At 37.7% G+C, this 21,927-nt stretch overlaps 1 protein-coding gene across 1 annotated transcript in view; it reads left to right on the forward strand.

The window, feature by feature from the left end:
* WDFY3 (WD repeat and FYVE domain containing 3) overlaps nucleotides 1-21,927 on the forward strand; it is a 115,656-nt gene that overhangs the window by 56,530 nt on the left and 37,199 nt on the right. Inside the window, exons 21-33 of the mRNA XM_005146574.3 lie at nucleotides 904-1,064; nucleotides 2,132-2,243; nucleotides 2,659-2,849; nucleotides 4,179-4,331; nucleotides 7,208-7,281; nucleotides 7,379-7,540; nucleotides 9,095-9,189; nucleotides 10,902-11,022; nucleotides 12,216-12,433; nucleotides 14,921-15,156; nucleotides 16,205-16,339; nucleotides 18,212-18,391; nucleotides 20,273-20,506. Of these exons, the coding sequence (XP_005146631.2) occupies nucleotides 904-1,064; nucleotides 2,132-2,243; nucleotides 2,659-2,849; nucleotides 4,179-4,331; nucleotides 7,208-7,281; nucleotides 7,379-7,540; nucleotides 9,095-9,189; nucleotides 10,902-11,022; nucleotides 12,216-12,433; nucleotides 14,921-15,156; nucleotides 16,205-16,339; nucleotides 18,212-18,391; nucleotides 20,273-20,506 (2,072 nt within the window). The remainder of the gene's footprint in view (nucleotides 1-903; nucleotides 1,065-2,131; nucleotides 2,244-2,658; nucleotides 2,850-4,178; nucleotides 4,332-7,207; nucleotides 7,282-7,378; nucleotides 7,541-9,094; nucleotides 9,190-10,901; nucleotides 11,023-12,215; nucleotides 12,434-14,920; nucleotides 15,157-16,204; nucleotides 16,340-18,211; nucleotides 18,392-20,272; nucleotides 20,507-21,927) is intronic.

Consider the following 21,927-nt stretch of genomic DNA (forward strand, 5'->3'; position numbering starts at 1 on the left):
GATTTCATTTGTGGGGAAACCAAGAATTCTGAAACTTGCAGAGACTTGACTGGTTCAATAAGTGATGTGGACATCCAGCTTCTCACTTGTTTCAGTGTTAGACGAGAAGCCTTCATGCTTTTTTAATTCTGTTAATGTGTTTCACTGGAGTTGTAGACACCTTTTGACCTGCAGTGAAGATGCAAAAGTGAATCTCAATGTTGAGATTTCAGGTGCAGAGTTTTTTCACACTGACTCTGAATGTTGTAGAGAGCTGTCAGTCATAATGTTTGCAGTGCCTCACAAGAAGCATCCATGTTTGGAGCAGTGGATATAAAGTATTAAAGATATAGTTATATATTCTCTTCAATGCTGTTATGGTTTAACCCCAGCCAGCCAACTAAGTTTTCCTAACAAACCACTATCAAAAGCCTGTTGCCACAAAGATGCAGATGTACCGAATAGTTCTCTGGTTTTGGATTATTTTGGTTTTCTTTAGGTGGGAAGGAAAGTGAACAGCCCCTTAGGCTGTACTCACAAATAGAGTAGAGGAGTAATGTTGCCTTCCAAAAATTCAAATGAGAAAGCACTGCATCTTCTATTGCTTGGCTAAGCCAGAAGCTGCCAATTGCTCTTACAGGTTGATATTGTAGACATTCTTGAAAGGAAATGTTTGCTGTGCATTACCCATTTATCTTAAATAGCAGATTTATTCTATGACTCATATGCTATCCAAGTATTCTTCAGTACAGTGAGAAAGTATGCAAACACAATATCACATCTCAGCTATTTGTAAAACCTTTCTATATATTCTCTATATTACACTGATTCTGCAATATAATTTGCTTAAGATTTTACTCTTGAAACTGAAAAGAAAAGCAGTGCTATTACTGAAATGAACTTTTTTTTTAACTTGAATTTTAGGCAAAGATTCAAAGTCTGAAGGAATCAACCCCTCTCCAGTATCTTTGGTACCGGAAGAGAAGGTCTCCTTTGGTCTCTATGCGCTGTCAGTTTCTTCATTTACAGTGGCAAAAATAAGGAAAGTTTACAACAAGTTGGATAGTAAAGCTATTGCCAAACAGGTATGTTGCAAAATGAGTTGTTTAATATCTAGTACTTGTTTTGTCTTTTCTTTTAACTTCTTTCAAGGCAGTTTGCTCAAGGCTACCAGGAATAATAATCTACTTGTCAAAAAGGCTGCCAATAATCACATTTATGGGTTTTTAATTTCTTTTTTTTTTAAGAGATTGTACTCCTAGATTTTATTTGCATTCCTGAAATTATTAATAGCTATGTATATTAGCACCTTTTAGAGGCATTTTGGCTTTTAATGTAGATGGCAGTTGTAATCCTGTTGAAAAACAGTTAAAATTATATTGTTGTATAATAGTTCTATGTTTCTCCTGTTGCAGATGAACGAAGCTGGTAGTTTAGTCCTCTGACCATGATTCAGATTTGGAAACCAGAATATTGGTTTACAATTTTTCTTCAGAGTATCTTAAAAGTCAATGAAATATTTATTCAAAAGTCCATCTATGAAGATAGACTGAGAGTTTCGGGGTTGTTCAGCCTGAAGAAGAGATTCGGGAAGACCTTATTGCAGCCTTTCAGTACATAGGGAGGGCTTATAAGACCAACAGAGAAAGACTTTTTACTAGGGCAGGTAGTGACAGGACAAGGAACAATGGTTTTAAACTGAAATAAGGTGGATTTAGATTGGGCATAATGATAAACATTTTACAATAAGGTTGGTGAGACGTGGAAAACAGATTGTCCAGAGAAGCTGTGAATGCCCCATCCTAGAAGTGTTTAAGCTCATGTTGGATGTCATTTTGAGCAGCCTAATTTCAGTGGAAGATGTCCCTACCCAAAGGAGGTGAACTGGAATAGATAATCTTTAAAGGTCCCTTTCAACCTAAACCTTTCTATTATCTGGTGGGATTATTTTTAAAGTTGGATTAATCTTCCTTAGACTTTGGGGACTGGAGATTTTACTTTAGAGAATGTCTTGATGACTCTGGCATAGTTCTATTTTCTTGTATATTACTCTTAATCACAGGAGGCAAACACAAAAGACATGTTCATGCTTGAATAAAAAAAAACAACCTTCCCTTTAGCTCCTGCTTTTTTTGTTGGATTTTTTTTTCAGCTGGCAATTTCTTCTCATGAAAATGCCACACCTGTGAAGCTGCTACATAACTCAGCAGGGCATTTGAATGGACCCGCACGCTCCATTGGTGCAGCTTTGATAGGATATTTAGGTGAGCTGAGCGCTTGAGAATTATTATGTTTAAAAATTATTAATTGCTTGTCAATAAGAACTCAGGTCTAGAAGATAAGTCACTTAATTGATGAATGTTAATGATACTTTTTTTTTAACATTTTGAAGTTTTGTGGGCATACTATCTTTTCTTTCGTCTTTGTTACTAACATGGGATGATTGTTTCAGTGTATGTAAGTCATCATTATGAAAATATACTTAACTACTTTACCCTAGGTCATGAACTATTTTCTAGCCCAGTATTTCCTCCACCTTCTCTTCTGATCTATCACAGTTTTTCTAGTGATACTATTTTCATAATTCAAGCAATGATGGAATGCAAATCAATGCATGTGTTCACAGTGATTTCCTAGAAGAATTAGGATTTATTTTTATTTTTCTTTGTCTATGCTCAGGTGTAAGAACATTTGTCCCCAAGCCTGTTGCCACTACACTGCAGTATATTGGTGGAGCTGCTGCTATCCTGGGACTTGTAGCGATGGCATCAGATGTAGAAGGGTTATATGCAGCTGTGAAGGCCTTGGTCTGTGTGGTAAAGAGCAATCCACTAGCCAGCAAAGAAATGGAAAGAATCAGAGGTTATCAGGTATGTAAGAAGTCTTAAAACAGGCCAGGCTGATTGAATTTCACTGGCTGTCCTAGGAGTTCTTGTGGAAACTCCTTGTGTTGTGTTAACCCGAGTTTCTGCTCTTAAGCTTACTGAGCTCTTGGCTAATAATCATAGATTAGTTATTTTGGGTGGCTTTTAAAGGAGAGGGTGGAAAGTTTTGGTAAGACATTGTACACATTTAGCTGCTTTGCTGAAACTGAGCCTTCATTAATAGCAAGGAAGAGCACAACTATAGCATTTAGATCATTCTTTTCCCAGGATTGTGAACCCAACCCTACAAGCCCTCCATGATCAGGGAGCTCCTGTCTCCTTGATGGGCCAGCAAGAGAGGAGGACAGACACATGAAGAAAACTGAACAAGTAGACTCTTGAAAGCATAATTTTGAGGACTGCACAGACCCTATAGTTAGTGATGCTGTTTGCTTTCAAGCTGAAGACTTAATTATCCATCAGGATGGGGAAAGTACAGTCAGTTATGCAGAAGGATTGGTTGACTGACTTGAAAAGATCTTCACATAACCAATGCATTTTACATTTTTTGTAAAGACTGCTTTACTGGAAGGGAAACTTTGTTCTGCGTTTTAGGCAGCATATTTACAAACCTTGTAATGCTAATGGCTAGTATAGTTATTATAAGCATAGTATTCTATATAGCCTGTTACAGACCTTGGCTTATTTTGATCAAACAGATCTAGACAGTGTCCTCTTTAAACCGTAAGCAGTCAGTGGATCATTACACACAACCTTACATTCCACTTGTATTGACCTCAGCAAATAGCATGGTTTGAGAGAGATTCCCAGAAATCCCTATTTCCTTAGTAATGTTTCAAGGAGGATGGTGAAGCTGAAAAGGCCAGTATGTTAAGAGTTTAACAAGTATGCATTAGAAGACAAGAAATAGTAATAGTACATTTGTCAATTGATTCTTTCCCAGCCCAAATTTTAAGAAGTTAGAGCAGAAATGGGGATTATAAGGATGACATCTGTGGTGATGCCTAGAGCAACAAAGGGCAGCAATGAAAAAGAAAGTCAGGCTTATTCAGATTTATCTTGTCATGGCTACTTTTTTCAGTGCCTAGATACTGTCTGAAATTTAGAACAGATGTTTTCTGAGCTGGAGGGTGTCCTAGATGTGCTCCTTTCTAATCAACTGTAATGTCACTTTCAAGTTTCAAGAGGATCTACTATCAGACATACTTTAAGGGCCTTCTCAAAAGAAACAGACATTTCTTCCATTCTTTGTGCTTAGACAATATTGTTCTGTATTCATGGGCTACTATTTCCTTTTTTGTTTATTTGTTCAAGTTGCTGGCAATGCTGTTAAAGAAGAAACGGTCCCTTCTGAACAGCCACATTCTCCATCTGACCTTTTCCTTGGTGGGAACTGTTGATAGTGGGCACGAGACATCCATCATTCCAAATTCTGCTGCCTTTCAGGATCTGCTCTGTGATTTCGAAGTATGTAAAGATGCACAGAAAAGTGATCATGATGCTGGATAGTGATTAAGTCAGATGCTGATAGCATGCCTTTATATATTGAACAACAACAAAGTAGGCTGTTATCCTGAGAACTTCCTATTTCTTATATAGTACAGAAAAGCACTTGAACAGCGAGATCACTGGTAGCTTTTCCTGATGAAATGGCTTGAATCACTGTAGAAACAATGAATGGGTACCACAGATGTTTCTGCTTTTTGTTGTTTTAGAAGATATATTTTGCAGTTCTCTGTTCAGCAATTTTTTCAATCTGTTCTACTGCAGGACATATATCGAGGCATGGAAGACATACTGAAAGTAACAGCTGTTAGGTGAACCTTCAGCATAGCACACAGGAATCACTTTATCGTATGCCTCCGGCAGTTAATAGTAAGGCACTTACGTGTCACGCAAGCCGAATCTTGAAATATTTCATTGTTGTTGTGTTATATTAAGGAAAGGAGAGAAGCTCAGAAGGAAGTGCTAATGTAATAGAGGCTGATAAATGATGTGTAGAACTTGTCGTTTAGTGTTTGCTCCTTTGGCTCCTATACCTGACACAGGCTGAGTCAAGGTTTTCTGTTTCACATAGGCTATAAATAAATAAATAAAAATACAACTACCACTACTAATCCAGCAATAAGATACTGACTTTATAGTGCATATCTGTTTTGCACAAATGGCTTTAGGGAGTTAGCCATTTTCTTTTTTTAGATGTCTATTTGAGTATTTCAAAGCCCTCCTGGAAATTTTATTCAAGACTCTTGTCTATGAAAAAAACTCCTGCTGCTATAGCCTTTATTTTAATAAAATCAACTGCCCTTGCTAACTATCTTTTATCAAGAGCTTAAAAGTCTTTAATAAACCCAGCACCACCTTGCCAAGATAATAGAATCATAGAATAGTTAGCATTGGGAAGGACCTTAAGATCATGTAGTTCCAACTCCCCTGCCATGGGCAGGGACACCTCACACTAAACCATATCACCCAAGGTTTTGTCCAACCTGGCCTTGAACACTGCCAGGGATGGAGCATTCACAACCTCCCTGGGCAACCTATTCCAGTGCCTCACCTCCCTCACAGTAAAGAACTTCTTCCTTATATCCAATCTAAACTTCCCCTGTTTAAGCTTGAACCCATTACCCCTTGTCCTGTCACTACAGTCCCTAATGAAGAGTCCACCCCCAGTATCCCTATAGCCCCCGTTCAGATACTGGAAGGCTGCTATGAGGTCTACACACAGTCTTCTCCAGGCTGAACAGCCCCAACTTTCTCAGCCTGTCTTCATACAGGAGGTGCTCCAGTCCCCTGATCAACAATATGCTATAATTATGGCACAGAGATAAAAGAAATTGAAAGGGCAGACCCAAGCCTCTCTTTTAACCTAAGTGGGGTTTTAATACAAAGGAAATTTTTCACACACCAAAGTTTCCTTTTTTTTTTAACTTGAGACATAATGTTAAAATGAGAAATAAGTTTGTGCCACATCTAAAGACACATTATTCAGTATCATGTAACTAGGGTTTAATAAACCTTTTAAATTACAGTAGTGCTTCCTTTGTGCTCACAAAATTAAACATAGACTTAATAGAAGTTATTATAATATCTACAAGAGCTAATGTTTGTGGTAGAGTTCTTAAGGTGGATGAATTATTTAGCACAGAAGTGTGAATCACTCAGCAGCCCAGCTCATTTGACAGTTGGATATGAAACCTGCCTTTTTCTTTCTTTCTTTTTCTTTCTCCCAGAAAGGAATCAGTTGAGAAGCTTCATCAATGGTCTGTACTCAGACAGCAACTACTGTACAAAAGATCTAATTTAATATTCTTTAGTTCATGTCTGTCTTCTATTTTCCCTGAAGACCAAGAATAACTGGAGAATGAATATACTTAGGGGACTTAAACATAAAATAAATGTGCAAGTAACAGCTTTGTGAGTCACTGAGAAGAAACTTCCCAAAAGCCTCAGGTTTTGGCTTGTTTGGGGTTTTTTAAATTATTTATTATATTTTTGTATTCAGAAATCAGTGACTCAAGCATTTCACTTAAATTGGATAAATTAGATGATCTTACTCTTATGCTAAACACAGAAATGAAGAGATTTGTTCTGATCATTTTAGATGGTAAGGTTAGAAGAAAAGAAAATGTTAGAAAGCATTTTGTGTAAGCCAGTTTTATACACTACAGCACAAGTATTAATTATGTTTTGTTTACTAGCAAGTCAATGTTAAGATTTGCAGCTGTAACTGCCAACTTTCTGTTTTTTTAATCTTTTATTACTCTTTGATTACTTGTATTGATTGAACAATTGATAATTTTAGGGTTTTTTTAGAGGATCTAACTTAAAATGGTGTACAAATGCTGGCTAAAAAGAAAATTAAAAAAAAATCAAAATCAGGGAAGACCTTGAGTTTAATCTTGGCAGAAGTTAATTTTACAAAGAGAAAATCTTTGCATAAACCAAATAAACTTAACACAGCATTTCACATCAGCCTCGTGAACCCCAGTAACTCCTTTGGAGTCATTGCCCCATATGTGTGAAGAGATGTCCAGAGAGCATGTAACTTTTCTGTCTAGAATTCTTAAAAAGTTTTCAGTATGATACATTTATAGAGAATATATCAGTACTAATATGTGTTTCTTTAGTCTTCACTGGTATATTTAGTATTTATTTGAAGTTGAAAACCAAACAATTGAGAACCTTGCAATGTGCTTTTGAGTACAATGGCCAGGTAAATAGTCATATAGACAAACAGTTTTAATCTCTTCAAAACTTTCATAATGTTTGGTATATTAATGTCAGTTTTTAATCATAAAGTGGTTTTGTGTACAAAAATAATTTTTTATTCTGTATTTCAGGTGTGGCTTCATGCACCCTATGAGCTTCATCTGTCATTATTTGAGCACTTCATTGAACTTCTCACAGAGTCAAGGTCTGAAGCATTGACAGCTTAGTAATGAGACTTAGAGGTTTAGGTAATATGTAAGGGATGCTCGAATTCTGAATTGCCACTTCCTTTCTTCTTCCAGTGAAGCAGCAAAGAATGCCAAGTTAATGAGGGACTTCCAACTCATCCCAAGACTGCTCTTGACTCTTCGAGATATGTCTCTGTCCCAGCCTACTATTGCTGCAATTAGTAATGTGCTGAGCTTTTTGCTTCAAGGCTTTCCTAGCAGCTATGACTTGCTCAGGTAACCCACACCTGTGGTAAATCTGGCCTTCTTATGTTTATTATGTTGCTGATCTTGGTCAAAAATACTCCATGGTCATACTGCTGTAGAGTAAGCAACATGACATGCTCATGTACTGAATTTTTTCTGTGAGAGCTACAGTGAACCAGCCATAGGCAATAGTTTTGTTAATATCTTGATTTGCATATTAAATTGTTTGTATCTAACCAGGTGTGACTGACTGATTAAACTGGCTTAATGTTCTGCAGGTGAAAAGCCAAGGTGCTACATTGCAGCTTCCTTGCTCTTTTGAAGTACTGGCCACGTTTTTCAAATACAGGTTGAAACTTAAACAGCAGAGGTTTAGATTGGATATAAGGAAGAAGTTCTTTACTGTAAGGGTGGTAAGGCACTGGAATGGGTTGCCCATGGAGGTTGTGAATGCTCCATCCCTGGCAGTGTTCAAGGCCAGGCTGGATGAAGCCTTGGGTAATATGGTTTAGTGTGAAGTGTCCCTGCCCATGGCAGGGGGTTGGAACTAGATGATCTTAAGGTCCTTTCTAACCCTAACTATTCTATGATTCTGTGATTCTATTACATCTGGTTAAAATGCAGCTTTGATTACTTCCCTGCAGGAAAGGCTTAGTTTAAGATTTTTTTTCTTAATCATCACTGTGTAAAACAATATTTAAAGCTGTCAGATATGTATTATTCTGACAGATGAAAGCTACATAAGTAATTGTGATTCATACATACAGTATTATTTTAAATGCTTTTTAATAAGTTCAGCTTCTTGATAATTTTTCTTGTCTCCCCCTTAATTATGATGGAAATGGATTTAATACACAGGGTTTGGGAGTTCTTTGCATACAAATGGTTACGTTTTCAGCTTCTCAGTTTAAGTGCAATTAAAAGTATCAGAAGCATCAACATGAACGTCTTGCCTGTCTTTGTTTTATAAAACTATTGATTTTGTGATTAAATAGTTATAAAACAGATTGTAGAATGCCTGAGTGTTCCTTGTTACCATTTCTGGACATAAAATGAAAAATAATGTCTAATTTGGAAAAAGTTATACTAGCTAGGGATCATTTCAGCTTAGTTCCAGAAAGAAGAGGAATATATTGCATCTCCTTTCTTTGAGAAGCATAGTCATCTTGTCTTGGAAACCCATGACTTGGAAACCCATAAGCTATAGGCATAAATGTTATACCAGAGTCAAGTAATCGCTGTTTATATAATACATGTTAAGCTGTTATGGTTTAACTTGTGGTATTCCTTTTATTAGGACTTCGTGGTATCTCCCTCTTTCCTTTTTGGAATCCTAGCACTTTCAGAGTCCCTTATGTACAGATTTGTCTGCAAAGATTCCATTAATTATTACACATTAAATTGGTTTTGGGCTACTGACTTTAGATGGAGACTGTTTTCCTCAGTTTTGAGATGTGAGAAAGCTGACTTTTTTGGATATCTCCCTCTCACTAGTATTCTGGTTTTATGTTGTAAGGTGAATTATTGATAGATGAGAGTGCAGCTGTCATATCAATGAATGATGTTTTTTCTGTGTACATCAAGGTTTGGACAGTTCATCTCTTCCACCTTACCTACATTCGCAGTCTGTGAGAAGTTTGTAGTCATGGAAATAAACAACGAGGAAAAGCTTGACAGTGGTAAGTGATAGCATGGCTTAAAAGCAGTAGAAGTGAAATACTTTTTGATCCCTTCTGTGCTTAAATATGTAAAATTTAGAAATAGTGTCACTAACAATATTGCAATTTTGTTATAATCTGACTGCTAGTTAGTTGTGGTACTTTAGCTTTCAGTATTGCGTGCAAAGCAGTTCAAAACCCATGTACTTTGGCTTACTTCATTTAACACTGCATGGTTTCATTCTGTTTGTTCCACTCAATTCAGATGAGCAATGCAGCTCTGCTGCTTTGTGGGGAGAAAAAGAAGACAAAAATGGGTTACTAGGTGCCTGTGCCCTCCAGGTGTGGAAGAAGCAGAAGAATTGACTAAGACAGTCTAGTTATTTTTTTAGGCCAAAAAAAGTTTTGCTTTCCTTCAAGAATGCTTGTATTGAATTGTTTGGGGACCATTTCTACCTTTGTTTTCCTAAAGAAAAGAGGCTTTTGCAGTTGCATTTTTGATCAGTCTTTCTGATCAAAAATGTTTTGGTCCCACAGTGGATGTCACCCAAATAACTAGAAGGGATTGCCTTAAGTATCACTTTGGGAATATACTGGTGTGCAGGTACAAGTGAAAGAGAAGTGGTTTTGCTTTAAAGTTAGCTTTATTGGTTTGGTTTCCCAAATAACAAGATTTAGGCAGTCTGCATATTCATAATTATCCCCCTATACGCCTCCTGTTCCTTCTGAATGCTCCAAGATGATTAATTTTGTGCTTTTTAGTGGAAAAGAAAGGTATGAGTATTGGAGAGAAGTATAGATTGGTGATCTCGCTACAGGCTAGCTATCTTTTCTTCCCAGGCTAACCATAGCCTGAGCTGCTTTTTTTGCATGCCTTGGGGAACTGAAGACCCTTGGGGAGAAATTCAGGCTGTGACAAGAATGGAGAGAAAAGCTTTTGAACCAGAGGACATGAGATTTTTAGGTTACTGATCTTCACTAGTTCCTCTGTATTTCTGCCATAGAAGATGGTTTGTGTTTGTGTCTGTGACTTAAGCACAAAACTTGGCCCAGAAAGTGTCCATTTATCTAGGGAAGGGTGTCCCTGCCCATGGCAGTGGGGTTGGAACCAGGTGATCTTTTAAGATCCCATCCAACCCAAGCCATTCTATGATTCCCTTATCTGTCTTCATTTTTGCATATCACCTCAAGCTGTGATTTTCTGTTTTTTTTTTTTTTTAAATAATGTAAAAACATGTTTTTTACATTGACAGCATAAGGTGCAATAAGAGTGATTCACAAAATAAATGTAAAGTTACTCCTGAGCTACAGGTATTGTTTTGGTTTGCAGTAAGTGGTTTTTATCAACCAGTGATGAATCTGGGGATCTGTTTCTCCCCATTTCTTAGACTTGGAAGGACTTAGGAAGTTTCAAGTTTTTTCTTAGGATTCCCATCTCCCTAGTCGCTTAATCCAAAATGTTTATCTACCATGTTGTCGGGAGGGAGAGATTGGGGTGGGGTGAAGCAGTGTTTGTTTCTGTCTCTACCTGCCAGGAGTGACTGTCTTCGTTAATTTGGACCACCTCAGTTTAGATTACTATCTGAGAAGCTGCAATTCCCTTTTACCCATTCTTCAAACTGACCAAACTCTGTGTGATGATAATAATTTGTATGTATGGAATTAATGAATAGCCTTTAAAATGTCTAAATTCCAAAAGCTTAATTTTCTTTTTTTTTTTTTTTAATGTTTAGGAACAGAGGATGATTTTGGAGGACTTGTTTCGGCTAATCTTATTCTACTGCGGAACAGGCTTTTAGATATCCTACTGAAACTTCTATATACATCAAAAGACAAGACAACTGTTAATTTGCAGTAAGTACAAAAAAACTTGAGGTAGAGAAAGGATATATGTTTTTATTTCTAGGGGGAAGAATTATACAGTCCCCATTCAATTTGGTTAGTAGAATTATATAAATTTATAGGAACTACTAAATGATCTATGCAGATGTCACTGAATTAACCTTGGGTATGCTAGCAGAAATGGAACGCATGATTATTGAGTTGTATGTTGTCATTTGTGGTAGCAAGAATAATAGTACTAAGCAAGTACAAAGAAGGTGCTGGTGTAACTAATGCATATCTTTCAGCTATTACATTAACTGTTTTTTTTGTTTGACTTTAAAAAAAAGTGTAAGACCATGATTGACAGCATTAGTAGAAACTTATGCTTCAAGTTAGGAGCAACAGAAGTAAATATCAGCAGGAAAGGAAGGTATGTAATAGATTTGAGGGGAGATTACTTGCTTCTCTTTGTTCATGGAAGGGAACATGATATTTATAGGTTAATGAGGCACTGGAGTCATAGTGAGTTGGAGAAGAGACTTTGCAACACTGTCAAGTTAAACCTTGATAAAATACAGCTGTCAAGCAACTGCCCGCTAGGCTGTCTTGAGTCTGTTGGAGGCATTTTGTGAATGTATGGCGACTGCAGACTATATAGTGATTGACTGAGCATTGGTTAATATACAACCTGAACCTGCTTGAGTTTTTCAGTAATACTGCTAAAAAGAAATTAAAGAGCATAGTCTTTCAAATATTTTTAAGCAGCTCTTCCCTTAATTAAAACAAAACAAAAAATCCCAACTAAAGAACCTTATTTTTTAATACCAGTTTATAAAAAAGGCTTGTGAAAATTCTCTACCTATGGAAGGCTCAGTGAAAAGTATTTGAAAATTATGATTTGTGGATAAATGTTTCCAGTTCAGCATTCCACATTTGCTATCAAAAGCAGGAGTTGGAGAAATCTTGTTCAGTGGAATAGTTCCGGGAGCTGTATTTAGTCTTTCCTTTCTGCAAAACTGTATGTGTTCCATTCTACAAGATTTGGTGAGCAGCATTTCTGTTGTGTCGCAAACTTACCTAAGAATTCAGTTAATTCTTCAATAGATCTGAACTTTTTCTGATCTTGAATTTTGCCCTGTATCGGAGGGCACCGATTTTTACTACCTAGTAGGGAACTAAATGCTGTAAAATGTGACTTTTTTTTTCTCTTTTTTTTTAATTAGGGCTTGTGAAGAACTAATCAAGACACTTGGTTTTGATTGGATTATGATGTTTATGGAAGAACATCTGCATTCCACCACAGTCACAGCTGCCATGCGAATTCTTGTGGTCCTGTTGAGTAATCAGTCCATCCTTATCAAATTTAAGGAGGGTCTCAGTGGTGGAGGCTGGCTCGATCAGACGGATTCTGTCTTGACCAACAAGATTGGTACTGTGCTAGGTATGGCATCTAAGCCTCTCATGACCTAAGGATGGCGTGGGAGTGTGTGTGTCTGTATGTTGAGGAGTGGGTTATTGCATGAATACTGTCTGGGAAATGCATCCTTTCTGTTACTGCTGCATGTGCTGCAACCAGGTGGCTCTGCACTTCATTCTTCTTACAATTCAGAGATAGATTTCCTAGACAAAAGAGAGCAGTTTTACAAAACTGCCCTTCAGTTGATATTGCACAGATTTCACTGTAAACTCAGTATTACCTCATCATCTGCATGGAGCCTGTGTAGCTAATCTTTTTTTTTTTCTTCTGTTACCATCGTGGTAAGGTTAAGCATTTCCCCTGGTAGGACATCAGAGCTAGACGCAAACATAGCAACAAGAACCTTATGTACACAGCTAGTAAAGATTCAGTAAAATTTCCTTGTTTGCTTAGAGCATCATGCGGTCTTATACCTGAGCTGCTTTGTCTAGTGAGTTCTGTGCCAATTAAATTTACCAGGATTTTCCTTTGCTATCTTGGGAATTTCTGTGTTTATGCTGCCATCTCAGCCTTTATTTTCCCCTCCCTTTTACTGCATTCTTCGACACACATGCATACTTGTGCTCTCTCTCATTTTAAAGACTTTGTAGGTTCATAAAACTTCATTTGTCTGGGTTATGAGACGTTTCCATTATTGCATATGATCTACAGTTCAGTGTATAAGGCTTTAGTGCTACAGCACCCATTTTGAGCATCTCTGAGCTGTCTGAATATGTAGCTCCAAGTGTCTGAAATAACAGATGTCAAGTCTGTGCATGTATCGCCAGGTATAGTGGTGATTTCCCATAGATCTCTTTTTTTAGTCAAAATAAGATAGTGGTTTTCAGATGAATGTCCACTCAGACACCAATGCAAACCCATTGACATTAAATGAGAGTCTTTCATGAATCATAGAATAGTTAGGGTTGGAAAGGACCTTAAGATCATCTAGTTCCAACCGCCCCTGCCATGGGCAGGGACGCCTTGCACTAAACTATGTCACCCAAGGCTCTGTCCAGCTTGGCCTTGAAGACTGCCAGGGATGGAGCATTCACAACTTCCTTGAATAGTCTTTAGATAGGGACAGTGATATTAATAGTACTTTCAACTTAATTATTGTTCCTAAAATGACTGTACAAGGAACCACCTCTCTGTGTTGCAGCAGTATGCGATCTGTTTTTGTGCTAAAGTGACCTTACTTCAGGAAGAGAGCTTTTTTTGAAATTAAAGTATGAAGTCTGGTTTTTTTCTGCTTTGTCTCTTTGAAATCTAAGTATCTTATGCTCTCTTCATCATGTGCCTTTAATTTGAAAACCATTGATATTATAGGGGCTTGACTGTTGTTTATTCAGTATCCACTTAAAATGCCCAATAACATAAATGTTTTCTTCAGTCACAAAATCTTTCTGAAGAAGATTTTGATTTACAGTCACATTTGGTGTGTATTTAAAGAGATTTCCTATTTTTCTTACTGTAGTATCAGTTTAATTGAATCCAAAATAGATTGTGACCAAACAGGTATTTTTAAACATGTGTCTCTTCAACTGATAGTGACAGATTATTTAATTTTTATACCATGTGCTTTCTAATAAATTACAACATATTTGCTCCAAGATTTCTCGTGAAAACAAATATGAGCCATTTTTGTTCAAGATTACTGTTGGATTTCCTGAAACTCTGTAGCAAAGATTTCATTAGCCTGATTCTTTGTAGATGTTTTCTGTTTAAAAAGACAATTTCTGATGGAAAGAATATCTGTGAAACAGCCTCAGGCAGTGTCAGAAGAATGCCTTACTGTTTGTGCTGGTGAGGAGACTGAATTTTCTTCCTGCCTCTTTCCTCACTTGAAAATAAGCTCTTCTGCCATCCCAGTGTGTTTTTTTAACAGGAAGATTAAATATTTAGGTAGAATTAGGGTCAGAAGAGGTGAGTTTTGTACTTCTGGCAGCACTCTTAAGACAAAACAAGAGCGTTTAATGCTTCATACCAGCATACAAGGTGCCCCTGAGACATCTCTGGAAGCAAATTAGTTGCCCATCAACTTAAATGGACAATGGGATTGCTGTTTGCTAATATGAATCTGTAACTGAGATTAAGGTTAATCCACCAATTATCTTTTCTCTCACCCAGAAGAATATGTTTTTTTTCAGAAGCTTGTGTGTTTTAAAAGTCTAAAATTGCAGTCACAGTCAGCAAAAGGATCTGTGTGTATGCAGTGGCATTAAGCAGTCTGAAGGGAGCAGTGTCATCTATGTGGTATTGGAAGGCAATCTTCCTTTTTTATTGATTAAAAAGTTAGACATCTGCAGCAGAATTGTGTAATACATTTGTGATATTCTATATGCACACATTCATGTTTTATGGCATTCATTTCAGAGGAGGCACCCTATCAAGTTCACTGCTTAGGTAAGCATGAGTTTTGTGGGCATTTCCCAATTAATGTTGTTGGCTTTTTGTACTTTTTCATCTCAGGTTTCAATGTCGGCAGGAGTGCTGGTGGCAGATCGACGGTCCGGGAGATTAACCGGGATGCTTGTCACTTCCCAGGCTTTCCCATTCTGCAGTCCCTTCTCCCGAAGCACACAAATGTACCTGCACTCTATTTCCTCCTTATGGCCCTTTTCCTGCAGCAGCCTGTCACTGAACTGCCTGAGAACCTGCAGGTCAGTGCACCTGTCATCAGCAGCAAGTGTAATCGGGGTCGCCAGGTAGGGATTACCTAGTGAAATGTAAATGTAAATCTGTCTGTCATGAAAGAAAATAATGGATTAACCGGGCCCTCTCTTTCTTCTCTGCAGCTGACTCACAGTCATTATGTGGTGTTTAGTGCTGTGTTGTTTGGGGTGGGAGGACGAGGTATTGTGGGAGTATGTGGAAACCATCCTGTTACGGCATAGCTGTTGCTGGTGTCTTTCTGGTGTGTTTGGGTCAAATGAGAAGCAGATCCATGGTTTAAGATGGCATGGTGTGAGTACTGAAGGGGGTGTAATTTTTTGTAACAAGGTAACTTTTATTTCAGAAAAAGGTTGATTTTGGACTTGTTTCAATTGTATGTAAATGAGTAGGTATTATATGGTCTACAGCAAAGTTCTAGGAAGCCTTAGTATAGTGCTTTATGGAGAAAAGCCACACTCCAGATAGACAAGGTACCTGTTCAGAATGGATGCAGTGCTAACATTTATTTATCAGCGGCAACTGGAAAGTAAGAATTTCAGACCACAGACATATTGTGCCTGCCTGTTTTCTCAACAGGAATACTTGACAGCACTTTCAGTACTGTGTTACAGAAAGTTAAAGGCATGAAGCTAACCTCCTGCTCACAGCATTGGAGTACGGCACTGATAAATTGAAATTAAAGTATTTAAAATATTTAGAGGTGGACACTTTGTCCTTTTGTATTTTTTAATTATTTGGACTTGCTGGAAAATACAACTTGATTTTTTTCTTTTGTTCTTGGTTTGGGTTTTTTTTCTGTGGGATACCATGTGGGTTTTACTTCTAGATGTGAGTGAAAAAGGCTGAGCTGGCTGTGTAGCACTAGTGCTGATGGGTCTTGTTTCAAAACACTTAAATACTTTGAAGCTGTAAGAGTTGCAATTACATTAGCATATGGTTAGAAGGAATTTTCTTCTGTGACCTTCATATGAAGCTTTTGGGGGTAAAGTTTGGAGGATGTAAAACAATTCATTAGGCCTCAAATTGTACAGGAGTAAGAGATCATTCCATGTCTTTTTTCTTCTCTTTCACCTCTTACAGTTTGATTTAGACTCTATTTGGACATTCATATTCGGAGTTCCTGCCTCCTGTGGCACCGTTACTTCATCAGTACACAGTGTTTGTACAGAAGCTGCCTTCTTATTACTGGGAATGCTAAGGAGCATGCTGAATTCTGTAAGCATAAATAAATTTGTTCATATTTGAATATACAGAGTTGTTCAAGTTTGCCATGTACTCAAAAGCTGAGTTAGAGTAATTGAGGTTTTGTTAGTGTAATGACAAACTCAGCTGTAAGTTAGGCTCATAGTACTTGGGTGAAAACCATCTTTCTATCTTACTTTATTTTTCAGTATCTGTTGAAATATTAGTGGCCATAAAATTAACACTGCTTTTTTCACAAAAAGGCTGGGCTTTGTGTTTTCCTGCAATTAAAACAAGAAAGCAGAAGGATAAAATGCCCTTGGCAGAGATCATTGAATTTCTTTCCTGATTAACATCGTGGGGGAATGTTTGAGACTCTATATCCCATCTGCTCAAAGCTCTCTGAGTTGCAGATTTCGTGCATGAACTTTGCACATGCAGAGAAGTCCCCTGACTATTAATAGCCATATGCTGAAGGAAATGGATTTCCTGCCAGCAAAATGTGTCATCTTTGAATCTAATGTCAGGAGTAGTGAAAGTTGGTTTCTCAGTTGGAAAATCTGTATTTGCTAGGAACCAGAGTCTGTCATCTGGTGAAAATTATCTCCTGAAATGTTTGAAAGGCATCACCTGTTGTCTGTTTGGTCATCACGTGTTTGTGGTATGCTCTGAGAAGCACTGTTTCTATGTCACTCCCATGTTAACACTTTTAGAAGCGTCTTCTGGACGTGTACTAACAGTAGACATGTTCATGACCTGCTACGGTACACATTGCTGTTGTCACATGTTCTGTCTCTTGATGGTGTCATACTTTTGGTCTCACAAATGGTTCAGACAGTTGTGACATGCTTAGTAGACACATGTGCTGTCTTTTGCCTTGAAGTCTTGTCCTGTGTCATCAGGTTTATGTTCATATGTGCCATCATTGTTTTGGATTGATATGGGTCAGGGCATGTTTGCCAACATGTTTTGAATCATTACATGTTAGGACACAGACTTTGTCTTATGGTCAGTCATGTGTTGTAAACGTGGTCAGGCTCTTGCTTGTGATGTGCTCAAACACATGTTCAGGCATAAGTGAGTGTCATGTGTTATTGCTGTGGGTTTATCATGTGTTCAGCCATTTATCTGGTTACATTTCTTCATGTGATTGCAACTTGTTCTAGCCTGTTTTATCATGAAATGTCCTCTTGTGATGTTTGTCATGTTCAGCTGTGTTTCTCATGCAATTAACGATATGGTGATATGGTGACATGCTGACATGTCTTCAGTCATGTGTGTGTGATTGCTTGGACACGTTATCAGTTTTTATTGTCACCTTGTATAGGTGCATGGTTTGGATATGTGATTTCTGTGGTTTTTAGAGGTTGTTGGCTTGTTCAATTGTCAGACATCATGGAGGCAAGATTAGCCAGGTGTTTGGTCCCATGTTTGGTCAGGTGTTTATTATATGGTGACATGCTCAGATAAGTGTTGTGTGAAATTGGGTCAGGTTTATCACATGTTGGTGATGTGCTCAAACACATTTTCTGTCACTTGCTTGATCAGGTCACTTGTTCAGGCACTTTAGTCATGTGTTCTGGACAATGTTTGGTCACTTGTTGTGAGAAGTACTCCAACATACATTTGACATGTTCTGTATGTGCTTTTCACACTTGGCAGTGTTTTTGGCCACGTGTTCAGTTACTGATTTCTGATCTGCTTGAAGAAGTGTTTGTCCATGTGATTGAGCACATTTGGCCCCGTCTTTGATCACATAATGATCACGTATTTCATTGCATGTTTGACAAATATTTTTGGTAGCATATTTGACCCTACAGCTCCTTTTCCTGCAGCTCCATTCTAAAATGAGCATTCTTCAGTTAGTGCCATCTGTACTAATATGCTGTTTGTTTTTAAAACCAGCCTTGGCAGTCAGAGGAAGAAGGCTCTTGGCTTCGAGAATATCCAGTCACCTTGATGCAATTCTTTCGATATTTGTATCACAACGTGCCAGACCTCATTTCCTTGTGGATGAGTCCAGAGTTCCTGTGTGCACTGGCAGCAACAGTGTTTCCTTTCAACATCCGACCTTACTCTGAGATGGTAGGAAATCCAACTAGTTAGTTAGTTTTATTTTTACCCTGAATGTTACTTTTGATGATTCATCAATTAACAGTCATACAAAGATAAAGCTCTACTTACCCTGCAGAAAGAGGTCATTGTAAAGCCTGGGGTGGACAATTTGTACTTGTGTTTTGGAATTGAGAGAAGCATGTGTTCAACTGAAAGGCAGTTGCTGTGCAGCAACATCTGAAACTGCATGTTGAGATGAATGTACATACTTCATTTGTTTTCTAATGGAACATTATTTTCAATCATATGAACAATGTTATCTCAGATTTATAAAAGCAAGGGAGACTGGGTCAGCCTGTGCTTTAAGGCCTCTGCTTTGGAGGGTGTGATAAAATCTAAAACTTCTTTTTCCTCCCACTTCCCATTTCTTATTTTGTGGCATAACCACAAAAGAGTGTTCTTATATTACCTGGAACTACTGAGTTTGAGCCAGGAGAGGGTGTGAATTTAACCTTGCTTGCATCTCTGCCTGGAGTATTTTTTGAGCTTAGTGTCACTTACAAATAATATTATTTCTAGGATGTGAATGGAAACAAATAGTTATTGTTAGCCAAAACAAAAGTAGTAGTTTTATTAAGAACATGAAAGGATAGTTAGATTACAGGTTGGCAAATGCTAGAACTATGGAGGATATATATCAGAAATACTTATTGGTGGCATGCTGTCTTTTTGTTGTCAATAAAAGTGGGAGATCAGTTTTTATACATTCATGCTGATGAGTCTCAGTTTATTTTGCTTTTAAGTTAAACTTTCACTTGGAGCAGATTCTAGGAGCTCATTCAAAAAAGAAAGAAAAAATTGCCACTTATAAACTGATAAAGCTGTTTTAGAATTCACCCGTATAGTTTTTAGAGGAGCCTTGTGCCTCAGAGCAACTTTTACTTTAACTGCTAGGTCCCTTGAAACTCTGTGTAGCTGCCTGACAGCTGGAGCTCTTTGCTGTTTGAGGAGTTTCTTGACTCCAAACTGGTTTACTCCTCCAGCATTTCCCTCTGCCCAAACATGTAGAACTAATCAGTCCCTTGTGAAATAAGATGAGCAACAGCCAGGTTTCTGCAACAAAACACTATAACCCAAATTCAGCAGAGAAAATTCTTAACTGATCTTTTAGCATTTTTGAGATTGCCACTAAAACCAGATAGAGTACATGTTTGGGCTTCTCTTAATTTCTTGGGAAATCTCTCCTTCCAAAGCAAACCAAGTGTTAAAACATTGCTTTGGATGTCAGCTATTGATGCAGTAATCTTGTAGAGGGGAAATCCTATTGTCTCTTCTTGCATCCAGAGGAAGGCATTACATAAAAACAGACTTTTGGATTTCATAGCTTTCAAGCTTTAGAGACCTTCCTTTTTTGGGAAACTGGCTGACCCAGAACTGCATTCTGAAGGTATCTTATTGGGAAAAAAAAAAGGCTTAGTTCCTTCTTTGCTTTCTGTCATGTCAGCTGGATAGCCTTTTTCGTTGGCTTTTATCTTTAGCTACTTTGTTAAAAACTTTAAAAAAAGTCTTTGTTGCAATTAGAAAATGTATTTTTGCAAAGTATCTAGAAATTGCCTGACTGCTACTTGGTAACTGTGGTAAGTGAACGTGAAATGTGACCTCTAGTTCACACAGTACTCATGCAAGTCTTCAGTGATTATTGTTTGCCATGGAAATCTGAAGCTAGAATTTGGATGTTTCTTCTGTTGTGTATTAGGGAACTGATCCTGAACACGGTTATCTTTTACAAAGGCTTCTTAAGAAGCTAATTGTGAAGCAAGCAGCCTTTAAAAGACAAGTGAAGAGCAGAGTAGTAAAAAGACTGCTGTTAATTTGCTGATCTGTGGAGTTTTAACATGCCTTATTTCACAGGTCACTGATCTTGATGATGAAGTTGGGTCCCCAGCTGAAGAGTTTAAAGCCTTTGCAGCTGATTCTGGCATGAACAGGAGCCAGTCAGAATATTGCAATGTTGGCACCAAGACATACCTAACCAACCATCCTGCCAAGAAGTTTGTGTTTGACTTTATGCGTGTGATGATAATTGATAACTTATGTCTCACACCAGCCAGCAAACAGACTCCTCTGGTAGATCTTCTGTTAGAGGTATAGTTTCTTTGGGGTTTGTGTTTTGTTTTGGTTATTGTGACACTTTATTCCCTGAAATACTCTACTTGCCTTTTAAAGTTAGAGGAATGATGACCTGGGATTCAGTGGGATCCTGTAAATTGTCATGAAATAAGAGTTAAAGAGAAAAGGAACACTTTTGTCTCATAAGTAATAGTTTGCTCACCTTTAACAGCTTGGAGAACCTAAGAAAGCAGATGCAGAGGGTTTATCTCAACCTTCCTTTGAGAATGTTTTCTGGACTTCTCCCTGCTCCCTCCAGCATTTGTGTCAGTTGGTGACCATCTCAAGTGTTTGAGCTGACAGTCTGCCTGATGACTACCTGGCTTTTTTCTTGCTATGCCCTGTTGTCCCCTCCACACTGCAGTCCTACTACCACTTTTGTTTGTGGATGGCTTAATTTTCATTTGTCCAGTCAGTTGCTGAGCACATCATGTCAACAGTTTATTTCCCTTTAGAGCTGCCATAATCTTATTTTGGCATCTTAGCCATTATTCCCTTTTGTCTAGAAACACAAGTAGCAGATCGCAACACTAGATATTCAACAGTGCAGCTTGAGATGTAGCTTTCTTCAAGTTTTATTTTTGTGGAGTGTGATTCATTTGTTAAAACATCTTTCAGACCCTGACAGCTGTATTGACTTTGTAGGAAATGTAAAACCCCTGTGAATCCCTGCAGAAATATTAAGATTTCTTTTTTATTCATATTAGAGAAGAAGAAGTGACAGGACATATGGTACCATATGCTATAAAAACAAAACCAGTATAACTGTTATCTTCCTGTAAATTACTTTCTAGAGGTTGTGACACCTGCAGAAAGCATCCTTCTGTTAATGGTAAGATAGGGAATGAGGAGTTCAATTTCTGTTTAACTGCCCACCCACTTCAGACAATGTATTTTGAAATGTTCTGTTTGCATCAATTCACATTCTCCCTAGACTTATCAATTTGTTACATCGTCTGAATGTTTTTGAGTGTCCCTGACTTTTTTTGATAGCTGCAAGAGTTTTGGACCATGCTTGTATATTTCCTAACAAATTTTCTGGATCAGTTGGGCATCTGCTGTTAAAAGAAAAAAATTGAATTGTCAAAAGTTGCAGTTACCTGCAAACATCAGGAAGCATATTTGAGGCTGTATTGTTGCAATTGTTTTATTGCTGTTTTAATCTTTTATCACTCATCACTGGCCTCTTAGGAAAAACAGAGAATTGGGCATGTACACACTGCTAAGCCATTACAGGGTAAAACCAAGTAGGATGACTTAACGTTATATTGCTTTCTAGGACTGTTTTACGTGGATCATTCAGTTACATATGATTATGTATACATTGAAAAACACAAGGTGATAAAGTGGTTTTCCCCTTTAAGTGCAAAGGTAATTAGAAAGGTTTAGCTCATCCA

Source organism: Melopsittacus undulatus, chromosome 7 (genome assembly GCF_012275295.1).
Source record: "Melopsittacus undulatus isolate bMelUnd1 chromosome 7, bMelUnd1.mat.Z, whole genome shotgun sequence".
NCBI lineage: Eukaryota > Metazoa > Chordata > Aves > Psittaciformes > Psittaculidae > Melopsittacus > Melopsittacus undulatus.